This window comes from Juglans regia, chromosome 1, assembly GCF_001411555.2.
Source record: "Juglans regia cultivar Chandler chromosome 1, Walnut 2.0, whole genome shotgun sequence".
In the NCBI taxonomy this organism is placed as follows: Eukaryota; Viridiplantae; Streptophyta; class Magnoliopsida; order Fagales; family Juglandaceae; genus Juglans; species Juglans regia.
In genome coordinates, this window is record NC_049901.1 from 596240 (window position 1) to 617762 (window position 21523).

Consider the following 21523-nt stretch of genomic DNA (forward strand, 5'->3'; position numbering starts at 1 on the left):
GAAAAAATTATGAAGATTAGTTTAAAAATTTTATATATAAATTATATTTAAGAATATGATGAGAAAAGATAAAATAAAATTAGATAAAAATTTTATGTATTGTATACCCTTACTCCAATGCTAAATTGCTAATAACAAATTTTGTTTGGTTTTCTCGTGTCTTCTAAAATCTGGATGTCAGTTTCGGAAGTCCACAATGCGAGAATTGGTGTTCCTCTTTGAAGAGTGTGATTTTCTTATAATGAGAACTGAGTGCGAACATATGCGTGACAGAGTTTTGTGGGGGCTCGGAAGAATTAAAAGGACCGAGGCTTGAAGGTCTAAATTCGCATTGCATCATGCATACCCGGTATATACATGCATCTTCGCTGCAAGCTCTGTTTGATCCAAACCGTGCCTTTATTTCTACGCCAGTTTTCACTGGTATACTCCCTTTTCCAAAGTAAAACATAGGAGGAAAATGCTGCACTGCCTCTCCCTCAAGTCGAAGTCGTCGTCGTCGTCATCAGTGGCTTCCTCGGCGGCACCACCGCCACCTCCTCCTCCTCCTCATTCCCAAGGCAACCCTGGAATATCTTATATTTTATTTATTTTGGTTGCTCTTTGGGGCTTTCTCTTTTTGTGCAGAACCTGTTCGTGTAATAGGAGCTAATCAGATTTTTAATCTTTTATTTCTGTTGGCCACAGGGAATTCGACGGAGGACAGTTCGAGCGCTCAACCCTCACCCACCGTCAACCTCACTCGCGAGTATACCCTCACCGTCCAAACCAACTCCTACCACGAGATATGGTCCCGAATTCAACCCACCACCGCTACAAATTGCGACGAAGACTCCCACCACCAGCTCCTATTGGCACAGGTGCTTCACCCCAACCGTGATTGCGTGGAAGACGCCCTTCGCCACACCAAGACCAACACCCTCACCCTTCTTGTCAAAGCCTATTTCGAACACAGCGAGAAATCCACCGTTCTCTGCCTTCTCCTCCTCCATAGCGTCAATCGTGCACGTTCCCTCTACGCCCCTCTCCATTCCCTCCTCGACGTCCTTCCTCTTCGCTCTGACTCCGACTCCCACTCTTCCCTCCTCACCCAATCCCACTGCAATCGCGCCTTCGACCTTTTCCTTGAATTCGACCGCCTCGACAACCCTTTCCCTTGTCCTCATTCCCACAACTTCAATGACATGCGCCGCTGCTTCTCCCAGCTCAAGCAACAGCTCGATCGCCGCCTCCCCAACTCCCGCTCTCGAGTCCGCCTCCTTCGCGGCGCCACTGCCTCGTCCGCCGTTTGTTGTATTTGCGCCGCCTTTGGGACCGCTGTTTCCGCTGTTGCTATAGCCGTTCACACCCTTGTAGTCTTTGCTACCGGGACCCTCTGCACCGCATCCCTTCCTCAAACTTCAAACTTTACTCACAAAGAAGTTGCCCATGTGGCACAACTTGATGCTGCTCTTAAGGGCACTTTTGTTCTAAACAATGAGCTCGACACCATTGATCGCCTCGTTGTTCGTCTGCACAATGCGGTTGATAATGACAAATTCCTCATTCGCCTTGGACTAGAGAGAGGCAGGGAGAAACATCCGATCGTGGAGGTAATCAAACAACTCGACAAGAACCAGCTCAATTTCCTGCACCTGCTCCAAGATCTTGAAGAACATATATGCCTGTGTTTTAACACCGTCAATAGGGCCAGAGCGCGTCTTCTCCAGGAAATCTGTCGTCATCAATCTTGTAATTTCTTACCCCTATTTTGCGAACATAATTTTTGTTTTGTTTTTTACCCCATTTTTGTTTTCATTCTCAGCATGTGTTTATTCTGTTTGAAACTAATATGCTTGCTAAAGCTGATAAATTAATAAAGCTTCACCTTGATTTCTGCACATGATTTTGCTTATTTTTTCTCCCCGTTCTCTATACGTATTTGTTCTGTTTGAAAGCAATATGCTTGCTAACACTGGTAAACTAATAAAGCCTTACCTTGATTTTTTTCTTTTTTTATTTTATTTTTGATTGGCACAAAGCCTTACCTTTTTTTTCTTAATTATGGTCAAGGTAAAGCCTTAGCTTGTTTTCTAGACATGATTTTGCTTCTTTCTTCCTCCCATTCTCAATATGCATTCATTGCTTGAGGATAATATGCTTGCTGACTCCAATAAACTAATAAAGCCTTCACCTTAATGCCTGGCTGTCATGAAACTTTACTCCATGATGCAGGATGAATCGATGAGTCAAGCTAGGCATAGGAGATTTATATCTAATTATATCTCTCTAGGAGTTTATATAAAGTTGAAGTCCTAATTATATTAAGACTCCTGTTTGTCTATTCAATCCTCCTTTGTAATAACTCCAGTAGATTTAGATTTTGATGTATTACAATTGTGAGAAAGTTATGTTCTCCCTCCCCTCCTCATAGTCTCTATTTGTAAGGGATGAGCCACTCTTCACACAGACTACAGATACAAACGATGGAAAAATCAAGACAGAAATTCAAGAAAACCCAAGAACCAATCTTTATTTTTGGAAAGAGTTTTTGGGAACTCTCAACCCCCAGTTACACAATTCGTCTAAGTATTTTCTGATGATCCTCTTACACGACTCTTCTCCTTTTATACCAAGCAATCTACAAAGAAAAGATAAAACGCGGCTATTCAAATCATGAAACACAACACTACATCAGACCCCTTTCTAAAGCTCTGTTTTACTTATTCCAAAACGCAACAATCAAAACGTAAAACACAATGCTATATCAAACTCTCCTACACAAAACGCACCATTTTACTCCATTTCATTTAATGATTAATTCCAAACTCCTCGTTTAACCCTTTCTTTTCTCTTCCAGCCGTTAAATTCGTTATCACCATGACAATCTGGCCAATGCACTGCCAAGCTCTTCCAGCACCCCTCTCCCTCAAAGGACCTGGCCCACAAGGTGAGGGTAGAGGCTGCGCAGCTTCCACAGTGACTCCCATGTGCTGTCCTCAGCTGGTGCTCCCAACCACTTGATTAAAACTTATGTTGCTGCATGGTTTTCAACCTTAACCATTCTCCTCTCCAAAATAGCCTTGGGCTCAGGTTGTACATTGCCTTCAGGATCCACTGGAGGTAGAGTAGATAAGGGAGAGATCTGATCATCCAGTTTCCTCTTCAAACAGGACACATGGAAGACTGGATGAATTTGTGAATTAGAGGGTAATGCCAACTTATATGCAACTGCTCCAATCCTTTGAACTATTTGAAAAGGACCATAATATCTAGGAGCTAATTTCAAATTGTGCCTCATTGCTATTGCTTCTATCAGGCTGCAACCTTAACACCCAATCTTCCACCTCAAATTTTCTCTCAATTCTTTTCCTGTCAGCAAATAACTTCATCCTATGCTGGGCCTTCTACAAGTTTTCTTTCAAAAGAGACAAAATTTGATCTCTGGACTTTAATTGCTGCTCAACTGTTGCATTAGCTGTGGTGCCAGGGATATAAACAAGTAGTCTAGGAGGAGGATAACCATAGAGTGCTTCAAATGGAGACATTAAAGTTGCAAAATGATTAGTAGTATTATAGCACCACTCTGCCATAGGTAGCCAGTTGCTCCATTCCTTTGGTCTATGCCAATATAACATCTCAAATAGCCCTCCAAACATTTATTCAAGGCCTCAGTCTGACCATCAAACTGAGGATGATATGTTGAACTAAATGCCAATGAAGTGCTATGTAACTGAAATAATTCCTTCCAAAAGAACTGGTGAAGACAGGATCTCTATCTGAGGCAATTGTTCTTGGGATACCATGAAGCTTAAAGACACCCGAGAAGAAACATGAGCCACTTTGGTTGTAGTGAATGGATGAGACATAAGAAAGAAGTGAGCAAATTTGGTTAATCTATCCATCACTGAAAATACTACACATCCCATTTGACATTGGCAAACCTTCAATGAAATCCATTGAGATGTCCAACCAGGGTAAATCTGGAATGAGCAAGGGCTGCAACAACCCTGCTGGGTGATTGTTCTCATGTTTAGTGAGCTAACAAATCTCACACTCCTTAACCATGTTCTTGATGTCTCTACCCATTCCTTCCCAAAAAAATCCCTTTCTTGCTCTCCACAAAGTCTTCTGGTACCCCCACATGGCCTGCTTGGGGATTATAGTGAATAAATTGCAGAACTTGTTTAAAAGGGGATAAGGGCACAATCACCAATCTCCCTTCTTCACTAGCAACCCTTGTTGTAAAGTATACCCTTTAGGCCCCTCACCACCTTGTTGCAATTGAGAAACAATATTAGTTATCTCTGTGGACAACTCATAATTGTGCTTCAACTTTTCAATCCAAACTGGTGAGGGGAAAGAAATTAAGGCCAAAATAGCTTCTTTTTTTTTTTATAAGTAAACAATTTTATTCAATAATGATAGGCATAGCCCAAGTACAGAAGAAGATATACAAAGGTACACTCTAGCTATGTGGAATCAATAGAGATAACGAAGTCATGCAAATCGAGGCCATTAAAGTCTATAGCTATGACCCATGTACATAAAGTTATCTTCGAATGTCTGTGCATTGCGCTCCTGCCACAGACACCAGAAAAGTGCATCCACCGTAGCGGTCATGGCCCAAGCTAAGGCTAATATGCTGAATGCTTCATTCCATAATACTGTAGCAGTCTTGCAGTGTAGTAAGAGATGATCCACAGTCTCACTAGATTTCTTACACATGCAGCACCAATCCATTATGATCACCCTACGTTTCCTCAAGTTATCTGTTGACAGGACCTTACCCAAGAAGTTGTCCACGTGAAAAATGCCGCTTTGAGAGGCATCTTATGTCGCAAAATCCTTCTCCATGGAAATTGATTATTCGGTGAGTGTGTGAGAGCTTTATAGAAGGAGCAAACCGAGAATGTACATTTGCCTACGGGTATCCACCACAACATATCAGTTCGCTGGATGCTCGGTTTTGTGGAATACAATAGACTAAAGAAATCCTCAATGCTGCCCACCTCCCAATCTTGGGCCGCCCTACTGAAATTGATGTTCCATTGAACTTGTTCCCTTGATATCAACATGAGATCAGCAACTGAATCTTCTTTTTCACATGCAACCCGGTAAACAGAGGGGAATAGGTCCTTTAGAGCATCATTTCCACACTATAAGTTGCTCCAGAATTTAATCCTAGAGCCCTGTGATATCCCATATGATAAGGATAATGGTATGTTGTGTATGGAATCTCACATTCCTTAAGAATGAGAAGTTTTTGCTCTTTATAAGGTTCCAATGGGGCTCCAATTGTATCATTGACTAGTCCTTTTGGATACAGGTCATGTGGTTTGGGTCTTTCATTGGGGCGTTACAAATGGTATCAGAGCCTATCCCAACCAGAAATGTGGAACTTCAGCCATGTCACCTACAACAGGCAGGCCCAATGAGGACGTCGGGAATTTAAGGGAGATAGATTGTGATATCCTATATGATAAGGATAAGGGTAGGTGGTGTATGACATCCCACATTGCTGGGGAAGAAGAAGTTCTTGTCCTTTTTAAGGTTCCAATGAGGCTCCAATTGTATCATTGACTAGTCCAATTGTATCTAAATCTACAACCAACTCTGTCTTCCGGGGAGAGGACCCGATCCTCTTGTATCCTCTCTCACTCTTGAATCTCCTCCAACTTGATTTTCTTGTGTTGCCCTATGTCACCCAAAGATTGAGTATTCCAAAACTCTAAGGCCCTGTTTGGATATAGAAACGATTTCATCTCATCTCTTTATTACAACTTTTTCAAATTCTCACACAAAATATAATAAACAATTCAATTTTTTCAAATTCCAAAATAATAATAATATTAAAAAATAATATTATAACAATATTTTATTCAAATTTCATCTCATCTCACTATCCAAACGAAGGGCCTAAGTCTTTTTTAGAGCTTTCAGCTTGCCTGCAAAGATGAAGCTAGGGGTGCAGTGTATCTGATATGAAGACCGCCATTGCCTGACCCTGTTCACGAAGCCTTCAGTTTTCAGCCACATATTTTCAAACTTAAAGTATCGCCGCGCTCATTGTAGCTTCTTCTTCCTCCCATTTCCTCGACAAGGCATCAACTACTTTATTGTATCTCCCTCTTTTGTATTTTATTTTGAAATTGTACCCCATCTACTTAGCAATCCACTTATATTGTGCTTCAGTGCCTGCTCTCTACTCTAAAAGATACTTCAATGCTTGCTGGTCAGTTTTGATCTTGAAAGTTTGACCAAGCAAAGTATGGTCTCCACTTGGCTACTGCTCAAACTAATGCCAATAGCTCCTTCTCATATGTTGATAGCATTAAAGCGTTCCCCTTCAAGGCTTTACTGAAAAATGCTAATGGCTGGCCCTCCTGCATAAGCACAGCCCCTAGCCCTCTCCCAGATGCATCACATTCGATTGTAAACTCTTTAGAAAAATCTGGCAACCTCAAAACAAGAGGTTGGGTGACAACTTGCTTCAAATCTTGAAATGCCCTTGTAGGTTCATCTGACCATACAAATGCATTTTTCTTTTGTACCATGGTTAAGGGGGCTATGGTCCCATAATGTCTCACAAACTTCCTATAATAACCTGAGACCTAAGAAACCTCTTAAGGATTTCAATGTGCTAGGAATAGGCCACTCTAGCATAGAAGATAGCTTGGCTGGGTCTGCCCTTACTCCTTCACCCAAGATAATGTGACCCAAGATAATGTGACCCAAATAATCCACTTCTTTTACCCCAAATCTACATTTTGACATTTTAGCAAACAAATTGCTATTTTAAGAGTGTCAATATAGACCTCAAATATGTGATATGAATAGAAAAACTTTGGCTATAAATCAAAATGTCATAAAAATAAAACTAATACAAATTTCCTGAGATAAGGCTTGAATACCTCATTTATCAAGCCTTGGAATGTGGCTGGAGCATTTGTGAGTCCAAACGGCATGATCAAGAACTCATAATGGCGTTCATGAGTTCTAAAAGCTGTCTTAGAAATGTCTTGATCCCTTACTCTAATTTGATGATAGCCTAATCTCAAATCAAGCTTGGAAAAAAAATTTGCACCAAAGAGCTCATCAAGTAGTTCATCAATGATAGGTATTGGGAATTTGTCTTTGATGATCTTTTGATTTAAAGCCCTATAGTCTAAACACATTCTTCAGGTTCCATCAGCTTTTTCTTACCAAGCAAAACTGGTGAAGAAAATGGGTTTTGGCTTGGCCTTCTCACTCCATTCTTCAACAAATCTTTGACAATCTTTTCAATCTCAATTTTTTGGTAATGTGGGTATCTATGAGGTCTTACTGGCATAGGAGCAGTTCCTTCCTTCAGCAAAATCTGATGGTCAAAGGATCTTGGTGGTGGCAATCCCACGGGTTCCTCAAAAACCCCTTGAAACTCCTGGATCACTTCTGCTATTTCAGGCTGCAACTGACTCACTTCCTTCAAACCTGTTTCCTCACAAAGTAGGATTTCAGTTGTTTTTCAATTGCTTCTACTGATATCTCCTCATAGTTAAAGCCCTTCTCAATATCAACTCATTGCCTTGAACTACAAACTGCATAGTAATATTAGTGAAGTCCCAATTTTTTTTTTTTTATAAGTAGTGAAGTCCCAATTAATGGGACCTAAAGTATTTAACCATTGTACTCCCAATACAACATCACCCCCCGAGGGTCAATACATAGAAAGGAATCCAGAATTTATTTCCTTGTATTCTAACTACTTCTTCACATTTGCTTTGACTCAAAAGTTTATCACCATTGGCCACTTTCACCTACAAACTAGAATCCTTCTGAATTCTCAGTTTAGTTGCTTCCACCACCAAAGGATCTAGGAAGTTGAGTACTTCCTAAATCAACCAAGATCTCCACTGTAAAAGATCCAATTTTCCTAAGTAATCTCATTGCATTGTTACTAGGAAAACCAGATATAGCATTAATCGAAATCTCTAAATCTTCCCCAGCATGTTTCTGATCTTCATTACAATTATGCACAGTCTCTACATAGTCATCGTGTTACACTTCACCTTCCACAGAATCCTCAAGTTGCAAGAAATACACTTTAGGATTCTTGCAAATATGGGATGGATTCCATTTTTCATCACAATGGTAACAAATGCCTTTCTTCCTCTTCTCATCTATATGTGAAGAAAAAACCTTTTTAATTGGAACACTACCCTTCTGTCCTCTAGTAACTTCAGAACTTGATTCAAAAGTCCCCTTCTCCACATTACTTCCAACTTGCCTCCAAGACCTTCTTGATGTCAAAACATACTCTTCTTGGATTTTAGCCAATCCAAAAGCAACACTGAGATTGATAGGATAGAGTATTCTCACTGTCAAATGAATCTCATCCTTCAATCCACTTAAAAAACAGTTGAGCTTGTGCCTTTTTGACAGCCCTTTAAGCATATTTGATAGCACCTCAAACTAAGCCTTATTAGAAGCTACAGATGAAGTTTGCTTCATACGTGTCAATGCCTCATCATAACTTGTTGGCCCAAATCTAACTTGTAAACATTTCACAAAGGACTCCCAACTATTGAATTGACCCTAGTCCAAAGCATCTTGATACCATACAGGCCTCACCTTCCAATATGGTAAGAAGCTAATAAAAGTTTCTAACTAGGGGGAGTCTGATGAAACTCAAAGTACTAGATGGCTTTGAATCCACCCAGTTGGATTGTTCCCTCAAAATGGGGAAAATCCAAATGTACTCTTCTAGGCACAAGATTCCTCTCTTCATACCCCCCTCTAGGTTCATTTATTCCTACCTCAATAGAATCACAATGTCTACTTTCTACTAGTGATCGAAGCATATCAGTTAACTAGTCTAACCTTTCAGTAATGCCATGAATGGCCTGCTAATGATCTTCCAGTTGTTTGTGAACCCCTTCATGTTGTAACTCCAGAGCTGCTGCACACGTGCTTTCTGCCATCAGAGGATCAATCCTCTCTAATACCCATTGTAAGGGATGAGCCACTCTTCACACAGACTACAGGTACAAACGATGGAAAAATCAAGACAAATTCAAGAAAACCCAAGGAACCAATCTTTATTCTTGGAAAGAGTTTTCGAGGAACTCTCAACCTCGAGTTGCACAATTCATCTAAGTATTTTATGATGATCCTCTTACACGACGCTTCTTCTTTTTATACCAGACAATCTACAAAGAAAAGATAAAACCCAGCTATTCAAAACATGAAACGCAACGCTACATTAGTCCCCTTTCTAATGCACCGTTTTACTTATTCCAAAACGCAACAATCAAAATTTAAAACGCAACGCCACATCAAACTCTCTTACACAAAACGCACTGTTTTACTTATTTCCCCAAAACTCCCCCGTTTCATTTAATCCCAAACTCCCAGTTTAACCCCTTCCTTTCTCTTCCAACCGTTAAATTCGTTATCACCATGACACTATCTTTTCTGAGTTGCTTCTCTCTTCCATCTTTGGCTTCTCTACTCCTTTGAGATTTCTTCCAAGTGTTGTTAGCCTCCATCAGTTTGGCATCCGAGCATGATGAGATCTCAAGGCCAGCTGCAATAGATTTCCTCGTACACAAAGGATTTCCTGAACACCACAGCCACACCCAATGAACCAAAAATAACCAATTTTCGTAACCCATACACTCCCACCCCACCCCTCTTGAGGGCCCCGACGCCTCTTTTTGGGGCCTAAAAGCACCCACACCCAATATCTCAATTCCCGGCCACAAAAAAAGGATCCTAAACAAAGTCACAACACATCCTTTCAAGTTTCAACCCCAATTGGCAATCCAAAATCTGAAAGGACAAAACATCTCAACACCCAAACCAAGCTACCCGCTATCCCTCCAAACTTTGGAACCTTCAACTCGTAAATCACTCTTCAATACCAATCGAAACAAAATTAACCAAAACAACCACCACATCGGTACCAAGTACCATCATCCTAGCCAGCTTTCTCCGTTGTCAGCCCATTGTCCAGACACCACCATGGCAACCAATCCATGATGAACATCCCTTGTGTTGCGCCATCTACAAGTTCTCTCCTGTGCTAATATTTGTGCAAAGAAAACTTATATTCAGACACCGAGAAACCTTTTGTTGAGAAAGAGAGAAAAAGAATTTCAAGGTGAATTTAGTGAAGAAGCCTTAACCTCTAGGGGTTGGCCCAAGTGGTAAAGGCCTTGGTCTTGGTGGTATGCTCCCTGCAAGTCTAAGGTTCAAATCCTCTTGGGTGCAAACAATTTTTAGGGGCCATCAAACTGGGGGAAATTCCCCTTGAATTACCCAAGGTGCACTTGCGGGAAACTTCTTGCCAAGGGCACGTGCTAATAAAAAAAAAAAATACAGTGAAGAAGCCTTGATTTTTTTATTAGTAGGTCTAATTGGAAGAAAAGAAAAAAGAAAAAAGAAAAAAAAAAGTTCAAGGTGCCAGCATTCATGTGATTTGTATTTATCTTTGGCATCATTTTGTGGGCTCTCATTGAACCCCAATAACAAGCATTCAGACCAGTTTTTTGGAGGTCCAAAGCAACAAAGAGGCAAGCCCATGTCCATTTAACGGTCCCAGTCCAGTGTTTTGCTCCAAGGTGACCCCATGGGTATTTTTCAACCTTTTTGGATTTAAAAGCTCGAGATTTAGTTTATTCGAAGCAAGAGAGAATGATGTGGGATGAATAGATGAGTGAGTTGAATTTTAGTTTATTTAGGATGTTATTTTGTTTATCTTTTATTTTAAGAGTAATTCAAGAAATGTGCCTAGTAGAGTCCAATTAGGACTGGGCTAAGTTAAGAGTCAAGTTGGACTTGAAATTCTTAGAAGCTTTATCTCCAATCCATCTCTTTAGGAGTTTATTTAAGTCTCCTCTAGGGGTGCTACCCACACCTCCCGCCCCCATGGGCGGGTGCCCTTGTTTGGATCCCTTGGCGCGGATACGACCGCCCATGGGGAGAGAGAGAGAGAGAGAGAGAGAGAGAGAGACGAGGGGGGTGAGTGTTTTAAAATAAAACGACGTCATTTTATTGAAAAAACTATTTTTTAAATATATATATATATATATATATATATAGATAGGACTAGACAGACGGGTGAAAACCCGGGCAGGCTTGGGCCCAACCTGAGCCCCATCCCTAGGCACCTCCTAGAGTGCAGGCGGGTGCTCTCGCTGGCCCCGAGCAAGGGCCAGATGGGTTGGATGCAGAGGCCCGCTACCCAGCCCTAGTCTCCTCTGCACTCCACTACATTCAGGTTTTGAATGAAGTAAAAATGTGAGAAAGTGATTTTATCCCTCTCCTCTCTTTTTCCCCTCTATTCTTTTCTCTTTTGTTATGGCTTCTTCTTCCTTCTCTTTCTTTTCGGCTTCTTACTTTGCTCCTTCAAAGTTCCTTCCAAGTGCCATTGTCCTATATCACTCTTAACATCTCAAAAATTTTCAATCATCAATCTTTTTTTTTATTGGCACCGAGTGTACAGAAACAGCATCCCAACTAATCCTGGGGGTGCTTAGGTCATCAGCAAAGAGTTTCCCGCAAGTGTACCTCAAGTAATTCAATGGGAAAATCCCCTAGTCCAATGGCTACTAGAGATTGTTTGTACCCAAGGGGATTCCCAAACCCAAGGCCTTTATTGCTTGAGCCGGGTTCCGACCATCAATTTTTAGTCTTAAAGTTGCTTTCATATCATTTGAAACATGAAAAATAACACTGTATTATTCAATCTAAATCATTTTGTCCCCCTGCTATATTGTATGTGCTGAATAGAAGCTATTTCATTAATTTTTGAGGAATTGTTTTAGAAGTAATTAATTTATTAGGAATTAGAAGCCTTTTGTGATGCAATGGGATCATGAATTTTGGTCTGCCACCCCCCCACCCCCAAAACCCAGATTTTGTGGTTATGTTACATTAGTATGCACTCCTAGCAAAGAGGCCAGTTTTCTTGTTTAAAACCGATGGCAGCTCGTGGTTCTTGTAATTTAAAATTTGTTGGTTCTTACTTTGGTTGGCAACTCTTCACTTTCATCAAATTGCATAGAATATTAGAGAAGTTGAAATTCATGAGGTTTGGGCGCTCCTTTGAACTTCTATTATAATAATTAACTATGTTTTAGCATTATTAAGCTAATATCATGCTCTAAGAAGAGGAATTGTGGATGAGATTTTCTGAGAAATGTTCTTCACCTTTTTCTGATATGGTGAAGATGTTTTATTTTTTATTTTTATTTTTGCTTAAAGATAGATTTTTCTGTGGTGCTGATAGTTCCTACTGGCAGTAATGTCGAGAGATTTCAGACGTAGGCAAGAAGCCTAACTAGCTGCCAACTCTCATAAAAACTTTGCATACAGTCCAAGGCTAGAAGATTCAACCTTGGAGGTAAGTTTTCTTTTCAAACAAAAAGTTCTTACTTTCCTTCTATATTAAACTTTCTTTGAGAAATCCTTTCATTGATTGACAAATTATTATTTTTTATAATAAACTGACCAATTAATAGGAGAAGAATCATTGGAAATAGATTATATCTTGAGTAAACTCTGGCTGTCCTCCCTAAATTATAGGTTCATTTGTAGTGTTCTGCCTGACCTTTAATTTTTTGCTATCAACACCCGATTTGGAGATCAACTTGCAACGTCAACCCTGCTGTTCAAATTAGTGTCAAAATTTATTGACTAGTCAACCCCACCAAACTCCGTCGCCCCCCACTGAAATCTTTTCCTCCATCCCCCCTCCCCCTCCCCCTCCCCCCACTATCTGTTGAAGCTTTTTCTCCCTCAGCTTGTTCCGTCGCCCACCACAGTAGTTGTCGTCGTCGACAGAGGTCGTCGACGTCTCTTCCGCCACTCCATGGTTTGATTTTTCCACTTACTTCTCACTGATTTGTTGACTGGTTTTGAGTTTGTTTTCCTCGCATACTTGCCACGAAATTTATGAAAATGATTGGGATAATCTTCTGATTTGCACTGATTTGTGCTCTAATTTGTACTTATTTGGAAGTGATTTGTGCACTGATTTGCAGGTCTTTATGATGTATACAAATGCTATGAAATCCATGTAAATCACATAATATAACCATGTACTTTTTTGAAGTGATTTGTAAACTGATTTAGGAGTCATAACCGTGTCGGAGAAGGTGGACGTAGAGACCGCGCCAGAGAAGGTGAGCAGATCTAAGAGGCTTCAGAGGAAGAGGAAGAGAAGGAAGGGTTTTCTTTTCACAAAAGAGATTTTTCACTAATTGGGATTCTTGTTATCACCTGTAGACAAGTATATAGAATGAAAAATGGAATGGCTATGTGGCAAAATGTCATTGAAATGCTGTTATTTGAACTACAGCAGACTGGCCGGTAGGAAGATTTCCTCAGATGGAAAACAACAGATTTTTTGTTGTGCACCCGCCCACTGCAGCCGCCACATGCCTCTCCTCTAGTCTGGCCATCCACCAATCCTTCACCCCAATATTCAACCTCCATTTGATAGGTGAATGTTGCACACAGCGCCTGTGTCCCACACTCGTTCTCCTTTGACAGTTTCTCAACGCTTTTGCATCTTCTTTTGAGAAGCTGTCATTTGTCCTCTCGTTTGTCAGAAACAAACATGTTTTATTTTTTTTTTCCAAAAAAATAGAGGATGAGGTGCTAGAAGTTCCATCAATCTCTTTGAAGCAGTAAAGTTCATTGTAATCATTACTTGCTGCAGATTTCAACATAGTATTGCAACTTCGCTATGGTATTGCAACGAAAATCGTCTTTTACATTGGTCATTTCCTATATACCACCTAGAGTATCTCTCTTTTGGCTATCATTGCCTTTTTTTTTCCCTATATTTTATACACGATGTTATGACGAGGTGTTTATAGAACTCCTATCCCTCATTTTGTATTTGTCCTGATTTAATTTAATGAAACATAAATCAATTCAATATCCACTTCTTGGTTGAGGAGAGGTCATTAATTTTTGAAAATAGCTTTACAATACGAATAGAAGTTTTGTTTATATTTAGTGTATTTAAATTTTATGTGGAACTATAGTGGGAAAAAAAAATCAGGCATCTCCGAAGGCTTTATATTAATTTTAATTTAAAGATGAAGTGCATATGATGAACAATTGAAAAATTTTATTCATCATCCTCCACCACATATTATACATTTTTTCTTATGAAATATATAGTGTATCTGTATATGGATGATGAGTAGAAAAAATTTAATTAATTTAAAATAAATAAAATTTAAAATAAATAAAAACAAAGGTAATTGTGTAAGGTTACAATCAATAACAAAACTCCAAACAATTTCCCTTTCCTTTTGCCAGCCATTCTTTGTCTTCTTGTAACCTCTTCTAATGTCTACTCTCACTCTCTCTCCCCCCAATCTTCTCAGTGGAGAAACATAACCTTTTATTACTATGCTCGAAACAAAACGTTAGGTTTCCTTGCATCGATCCAGAAACTTGGCTTGTCTTTCTCTGAACCATAGTTGCAATTTTTTCCACTGATGTACTCACCACCGCAACTACAACCCGGTTAGAGTTCGGCAGAGAACAATGCATCTTGCACGGCTGCTCATCATTTTGTCCTCCATGTACAAATTGGCTTTCTCGGAGGTTGCTCCAACTTGTCCGGTTCTACCTAGGGACACATTGTCACTTCTGAGTTTCAAGAAGTCGGTTTCCCTCGACCCCTCCAACCTACTCTCCACCTGGAGGCCCTCCAACAACCACTGCCATTAGCACAAAGTCACATGTGACAACGACTTGTCCGCCAGAGTCATCTCCTTGTCCCTTCCCTACAACATGTTATCCGGCAAGATCCCAGAAAGCATTAGAAAGCTTTGGTCTTTGGAGGTTATTAAGCTTCAAGGCAACAACATCTCCGGCAACATCCCGACCCAGCTAAGCCATCTTCACTCTCTAAGCTTGCTTAACTTGTCTTGCAATTCACTTTCCAATCTCATACCCAATATATTGGTTGGTTTCGGAAAATTCCGGGTCCTTGATTTATCCAATAATCAGCTTTCTGGCAGATTAGCTTGAGTGGTAAATGTGACACCTTGGACCATTTAAGGCTTTCTCACAACTTAATATTCCGCCCCAGATAGGCAACTGCTTGAACTTGAGGACCCTTTTGCTTGATGGAAAAATATTACAAGGTGGGATCCCGACCGAGATTGGTTGTATTTTTGAGCTCCGGGTTCTGGATGTTTCTAGGAACAATCTCACAGAAAGGATCCCACAAGAGATTGGCAATTGTAACCAGTTGTCTGTTCTTGTGTTGACTAAGTTGGTTTACAATTCTTCAGATGAAGAGGATAGCTTGAGCTTGGTGAGTAGTTCAAGAGGTGAATTCAATGCCTTCGAGGGGCATATTCCTTCTCAGGTCTTGTTGCTTTCGAGCTTATAGGTTATGTGGGCGCCTAGAGCCAATCTTGGTGGGCGGTTACCCAGTAATTGGAGTGATTCGTGCTCGCTAAAAATTCTCAATTTGGGGCATAATTACGGGTGTGGTGCTAGAGAGTTTGGGGTTGTGTAAGAATCTTAGTTTCTTGGATTTGACTTCAAACAACTTGTCGGGATACCTTCCTACTCAGCTGGGGGTTCTATGTATGGCGTACTTCAATGTCAGCTGGAACAACATATCTGGTGTTCTTCCTAGGTTTGAGAAAGGCAGTTATAGTGTTGCTACCATGATGATTTCCAATGGACAATATCCTAATTTCCTAGATAAGGAAGACATTCAAAATGCCTACTTTAATATTGTTCTTTTGGGTTCTCATATGAACACTCTTTATGGACTAACTTCTGAAATCATTCATGATTTTATTTGGAATAGACTCATTGGTTCCCTACCTTTGTTCTATCTGGGACAAGACTTCTTAGCAGCCAATCACAAGTTCTCTTATAGATTACTACTCAATGATAATAAGTTCAACGGTCAACTTCCTGGTCACATGGTTTCAAACTGCAATGATCTGGAGAGCTTTTCAGTTAACTTGAGTGCAAACCAACTATCTGCTGGACCTTATCAAGCATTGATTCTTGACTGTCTACAACTAAAAGAGTTTGAAGTAGCACACAATCGGTTTGATGGTTCAATGGGCCCTGGTATCGGTGACTTGATGATGCTTCAACGCCTTGACTTAAGTGGAAATAAACTGTATGGACCTCTGCCTCACCAATTAGGAAATCTGAAAAACCTAAAATGGATGCTTCTTGGAGGAAACAATCTAACAGGAGGAATCACATCTCAATTTGGTCAATTAACTTCTCTCGTGGTTTTGGATCTATCTCAAAATGCTCTGACTGAACTATCCCTCGCAGTTTGACAAATATGTTAAGTTTTGAAATTTTATTGCTTGATCACAATAGGCTTTTTAGGGAGATACCTTCGTCTTTCTCCACCCTCTCTGGTCTTACTAAACTGGATGTTTCCTACAACAACCTATCTGGTCCTATCCCCCATCTTCAGCATCTAGGTGATTGCAATTCCTTCATAGGAAATAAATATATGCATTCATGCCCCGATCCATACTCAACCCCACCAGTTGGGCTTTCCTTCCCACCTGAACTTCAAGAATCACAAAGACACAGAAAATTGAAGTATTTTATAATTGTTATAGTAACCTATGCTTTTGTTGTACTATTTATATTCCTAGTGATAGTTTTTGTAATTATTTTTGGAAGAAGAAAGCTTGGCAGACCTGGTAGATTGAGAAGAGAAGTAGTAGTAACATTTGCGGATGCTCCAACTGAATTGAATTATGATACTATAGTTAGAGCTATCGAGAATTTCAGCATTTAGAATCTAATAGGTACAGGTGGATTTGGGTCAACTTACAAGGCAAAATTGGTCCCCAGGTTCCTTGTAGCTATGAAGAGGCTCTCTATAGGTAGATTTCAAGGCATTCAACAATTCAATGCAGAGATAAGAACATTAGAAAGAATTTGACACAAGCATTTGGTGACTCTTATTGCCTATTATGTGAAAGAGACTAAAATGTTCCTAATTTACAATTATCTTTCTGGTGGAAACCTTGAAACCTTCATACATAACAGATCAAGCCAAAATATAGAGTGGCCGATTATCCACAAGATAGCAACTCACATAGCACATGCTCTTGCCTACCTTCACTACTCTTGTGTTCCTCAAATAGTTCATCGTGATATCAAACCTAGCAACATCCTGCTTGTCGAGGAGCTCAATGTCTATCTGTCAGATTTTGGGTTGGCTAGGCTCTTAGAAGTATCTGAGACCCATGCCACTACAGATGTTACAGGCACCTTTGGGTATGTAGCACCGGAATACGCAACCACATGCAGGGTTTTTGACAAGGTAGATGTTAATAGATTTGGTGTTGTGCTATTAGAACTGGTGTCAAGGAAAAAATCACTTGATCCATCATTTTCCAATTATGGGAATGGGCTCAATATTGTGGCCTGGGCCAAGTTGCTGATAAAGGAAGGCCGTTCTTCTGAAATTTTCTCTCATGAATTATGGGAAGCAGGGCCAAAAGGGAATTTGTTAGGACTCTTAAGGATTGCGTCAACTTGTACAGTAGAATCGCTCTTTGTCCAACCGACAATGAAACAAGTTCTTGATAAATTGAAACAGTTGAAAGATTATAAAACTTTGGAGGATAACTAGCACTAGACAGTGGGGAGAAGTTGAAGCTGCTTATGTCTAGATGATATTCCTTTTATTGAGGTCATTGCCTCATCTAAAACCTCTTTTTAGAAAATGCTCACATCGCCACAATGCAGTGTTTGTAAGCATGCCTACATGCACGTTTATGTAGAGACAAATAAACTCAGAAATTTGTGTAGATTTTGATAGCTTTGATCTCGTAGATTTTTTATTTTTTTACCCCCTTTCTGGTTGGACTTGAATGAGTTCATGAGAGGAACACATGAAATATTTTTGACTGCGGAAATAATTCCACTAGTGACTTAGAAACAGAGGAAATAATGACATCAAACACTTCTTTAAAGAATCTAATTATTTTCACACGCACCAAGTCAGTATAATAAACTCACATGTATTTTATTTATGTCTTATTACGTCTGTAGGCGTGCGCGGTTGCACAATTAAGATTGTAAATGAATTTTCATATTTGGAGTATATTATATTTTCAACAAGATGGTAGAATAAAAATCTGGGAATCTTAGGCAGCTATGTGCTATGAAATATGTACAGTTAAAAGGGACAATGGAAATATGTACATAAATAGACTAGCAAAAATTCAACATCGTGATCATGTGCCTTGCCTTGGTAGTAGCCTAGTACGTTAGATCGGTTTGGATTAGGTCTTAGATTCATCTAGTCAAGTAAGCGAGCTTTGCTACTCATCATTTTATACACTACACCTTTTTTTTTTTTATTCCTTCAAAACAAAGTGAGTTATTCTACTCATCATCTATACATCACACATTTGGTAAGGGAAAAAAATAAAAAATTATGTATAGTGTGGTGTGGGGATGATGATTAAAATTTTTCCAAGCAAAAAGCGGGAAAAAAGAAGGGCACCAAAAACCTCTTATTTGTCTCTAAGTTCTAAGACAACATTCACTCTACACTAATGCAGAAGGGAGACAAAAAAAAGGAACTAAAACATTACTAAAATGAGGTCATTAAGACATAATGGAATCAAATATGCCTGAAATGGTTCATTACTAAACTTTTACAAGTTGCACCAGTCACAATACCTTAAACAAGTATCTAGGGTATTTCAACTCAAAAACACCAACTTCTCCAAGAGTTTGTTGCACTCTAGAGCTCCAGAGAAAGGGGGGCTTAGGGTTCAGGACTGAAGTGAAGGGTGAAGTTGGACTAAGTAACCCTAAGCTGAGGAACTAAAGTGGTCGTAGCTGAGGAACTGAAGTGGTCGTGGGGGTTTATGGGCAGACAGGGCCCTTGTGCTTTTTACTAATTCCATCTATTGTTTATTTTCTACTAGTTGCCTATTAGTAGTTGTAGGGCCTAGGCCCAAGGTGCGTGAGTATAGGTTTATAAGCCCATTAGCAGATAGCTGTCACTTACATGTCTATTATTTTCCTTGAGTGTTGAGCACAGTTACACTTTGTTTTTCCTTACGAGTTTGTTATGTCAAAGCATATAGTTGGGGTGTATTGGGAAGTTTTTCCCTTATGCAAAATCAATACAACAATTATCCTTTTCCAATTCTCTCTCTTTCTCTCATCTCCTGGAGGTGCTCACCCTCAAAATGAGTTGTTCATTCATTTAATCCCACCATCGTGTAACAAGTTGGCATCAAAGTCGGTCAATCCTCTACACCATCACCACCACCATGGCTGAGGGGACTCGCATAAACCAATTACAGGAAGGACTGAGTGGGTTGAAGAAGGCCACTAAGTCCTAGTTGAAAACATTAGAGGGAGAGGTGTTAGCCTTGAAGAGGCAATCTGATGCAGTGGTACAACAAGTAGCAGCATTAATAGTGGAGTTACAAAAAAGAAATGAAAGTCATCATCATGAAGAGTCTTCATCAGGGGTGAACCATAAGCAAGAAGGGTACGGTGAAGTGAACAGGGAGGTAATACTCAGGTCAGTGCAAATTGATTTTCCTTCCTTTCAAGAGGAAGACACCTTAGGGCGGCTTTATAGGGCTAATCAGTTCTTTTTGTTTTATAACACTCTTCCCCAACACAAACTGAGGCTGGCCTCCTTCCATATGGAGGGGAAGGCCATGGTATGGTTTCAAGACCTAGAGAACATGGGTGCCATTACAGATTGGGAGTCTTTTGTTAAGGCTTTCCTGGTTAGATTTGGACCTAGCTCCTATGATGACCCGAGGGAGGATCTAACTAGATTGAGACAATCTGGTTCTGTGGAGAAGTATAAGGTGGAGTTTGAGGCCATCTCTAACAAATTGCTTAGGCTGTCTGACTCCCACAAATTAAGATGTTTCTTAAGTGGCCTGAAGGATGAAATCAGGCTATAGGTGAGGATGTTTAACCCTCCTGTTTTGTTGACAGCTTTTGGTTTGGCTGAGTTGCAAGACGAAAATGTGAAGGTCAGTAAGAGAGGGGTTAAAACTTATTCCTTAGGAAGTATAGAATCTGGGAGTCATACGGGTCAAGGCTCTCATCCAGGGCAAGGTACGAGTAACACTATAGTTCTAGTCCAAAAAATAAATTCTAACCAGATGAAAGAGAGGAGGGACAACAATTTATGTTACTACTATGACTCTAAATGGAATCTGGGTCACAAGTGTAAAAACCCTAAGCTCTTTTTTATAGAGGTGGTTGAGGAAGAAGAGAGGAAAATAGTAGAAAGCATACCCCAACTGGTAAGTGTAAAGGAAGGTGAAGATGAAATTGGTGGTATGGAGGGGAATTCAAAGCTCGAAATATCACTGCATGCCTTGATAGGCTCCAACAACCCTAGAACTATAAGGGTGATGGGAAGAGTAGCTGGTCAGTGGGTGGTGATCCTGATAGATTCAGGCAGCACCCACAACTTCTTAGATAGTGGGGTTGCTAAAAAGGTCAAATGGAGACCACGTGGTCAGTGAAGGGTTGGGTAGAAATGTGAAGGTGTTGGTGCAAGGGAATGTTTTCACATTTAATCTGTTTGTAATGGAATTGGTGGGATGCCATATGGTTTTGGGAATACATTGGCTGCAATCTCTAGGGACCGTGACTTGGGATTTTAAGAAGCTTATCATGAAGTTTTTTGTCCAAGGGCAGGAAGTCTCACTGCAAGGCCTGGTCTCTTCACAACTACTAGATGAGGGGTCCTGCACCAAAATGAACAAGTTAGAAAAAAAAAAGTGTTATTTTGCAAATGATAAACAGTGAGGATGATAAATGCAAGCAAGATCTGGCAACTTACATCAAGACAGTACTAGAACAATTAAGTGATGTGTTCCCAAAACCCAAAGGGTTACCCCCATTAGGGCCCAAAATCATGCCATTAATCTACTGTCAGGGGCTAAACCTGTGTATGTAAGGCCCTACAGGTATCCATTCTTCCAAAATGATGAAATAGAGAAAATAGTAAAAGAATTATTAGGAACATGTGTAATAAAACCTAGCCAAAGTCCATACTATTCTCCAGTGTTGCTAGTGAGGAAAATAGATGGGTCATGGCGCATGTGTGTGGACTACAAGGCCTTGAACCAGGTCACAATAAAAGATAAATTTACATCCCCATTGTTTAAGAGTTACTTGATGAGCTAAGTGGGGCAAGACTATTCTCTAAGCTAGACCTTTGATCTGGTTTTTCACTAGATAAGAGTTAAACCTGAGGATGTGCCCAAAACGGCTTTTCGTACTCACGAAGGGCATTATGAATTCTTGGTCATGCCCTTTCGGCTGACCAATGCACCCTCAACATTCCAAAGTATGATGAATGATGTCTTTAGGCCTTTCTTGAGGAAGTTCGTGTTGGTATTTTTTTATGACATTCTAGTCTATAGTAAAGGAGAGGAAGAGCACTTGGAACACCTGAAACGCACACTAGGCATGCTAAGAAAACACCAGCTTTTTGCTAAGGAGCCGAAATGTAAATTTGGATGCTTGG

General features: G+C 40.1%; 1 protein-coding gene and 1 pseudogene across 5 annotated transcripts; both read left to right on the top strand.

Moving 5' to 3' along the window:
• Window positions 1-252: 252 nt before the first annotated feature.
• On the top strand, window positions 253-13752 carry LOC109001285 (UPF0496 protein At3g19330). Of its 5 annotated transcripts, none has more exons than XR_004802771.1 (4): window positions 256-560; window positions 688-1731; window positions 12254-12367; window positions 13099-13752. XR_004802771.1 is itself a non-coding variant. In XM_035695499.1 (3 exons), the coding sequence occupies exons 1-3, from the start codon at window positions 461-463 to the stop codon at window positions 3001-3003; spliced, it is 1308 nt and encodes a 435-aa protein (XP_035551392.1). In that variant the 5' UTR covers window positions 253-460; the 3' UTR covers window positions 3004-3050. The 5 variants fall into 5 exon arrangements, 1 of the variants encoding a protein (XP_035551392.1); XR_004802767.1 differs by having other exon boundaries at window positions 257-560; window positions 12267-12367; window positions 13008-13752; XR_004802770.1 differs by having other exon boundaries at window positions 257-560; window positions 12267-12367; window positions 13079-13752.
• A 777-nt stretch (window positions 13753-14529) lies between these two features.
• Window positions 14530-17626, top strand: LOC109001282 (annotated as a pseudogene).
• Window positions 17627-21523: the final 3897 nt, after the last annotated feature.

Bases quoted from the DNA above. Each gene is read 5' to 3' on its own strand.
- LOC109001285 (XM_035695499.1), top strand. From the start codon at position 461: ATGCTGCACTGCCTCTCCCTCAAGTCGAAGTCGTCGTCGTCGTCATCA. The intron at 561-687 runs GCAACCCTGGAA...TGTTGGCCACAG, and splicing joins TCCTCCTCCTCATTCCCAAG to GGAATTCGACGGAGGACAGT. The intron at 1,732-2,839 runs GTAATTTCTTAC...TTTCTCTTCCAG, and splicing joins AATCTGTCGTCATCAATCTT to CCGTTAAATTCGTTATCACC.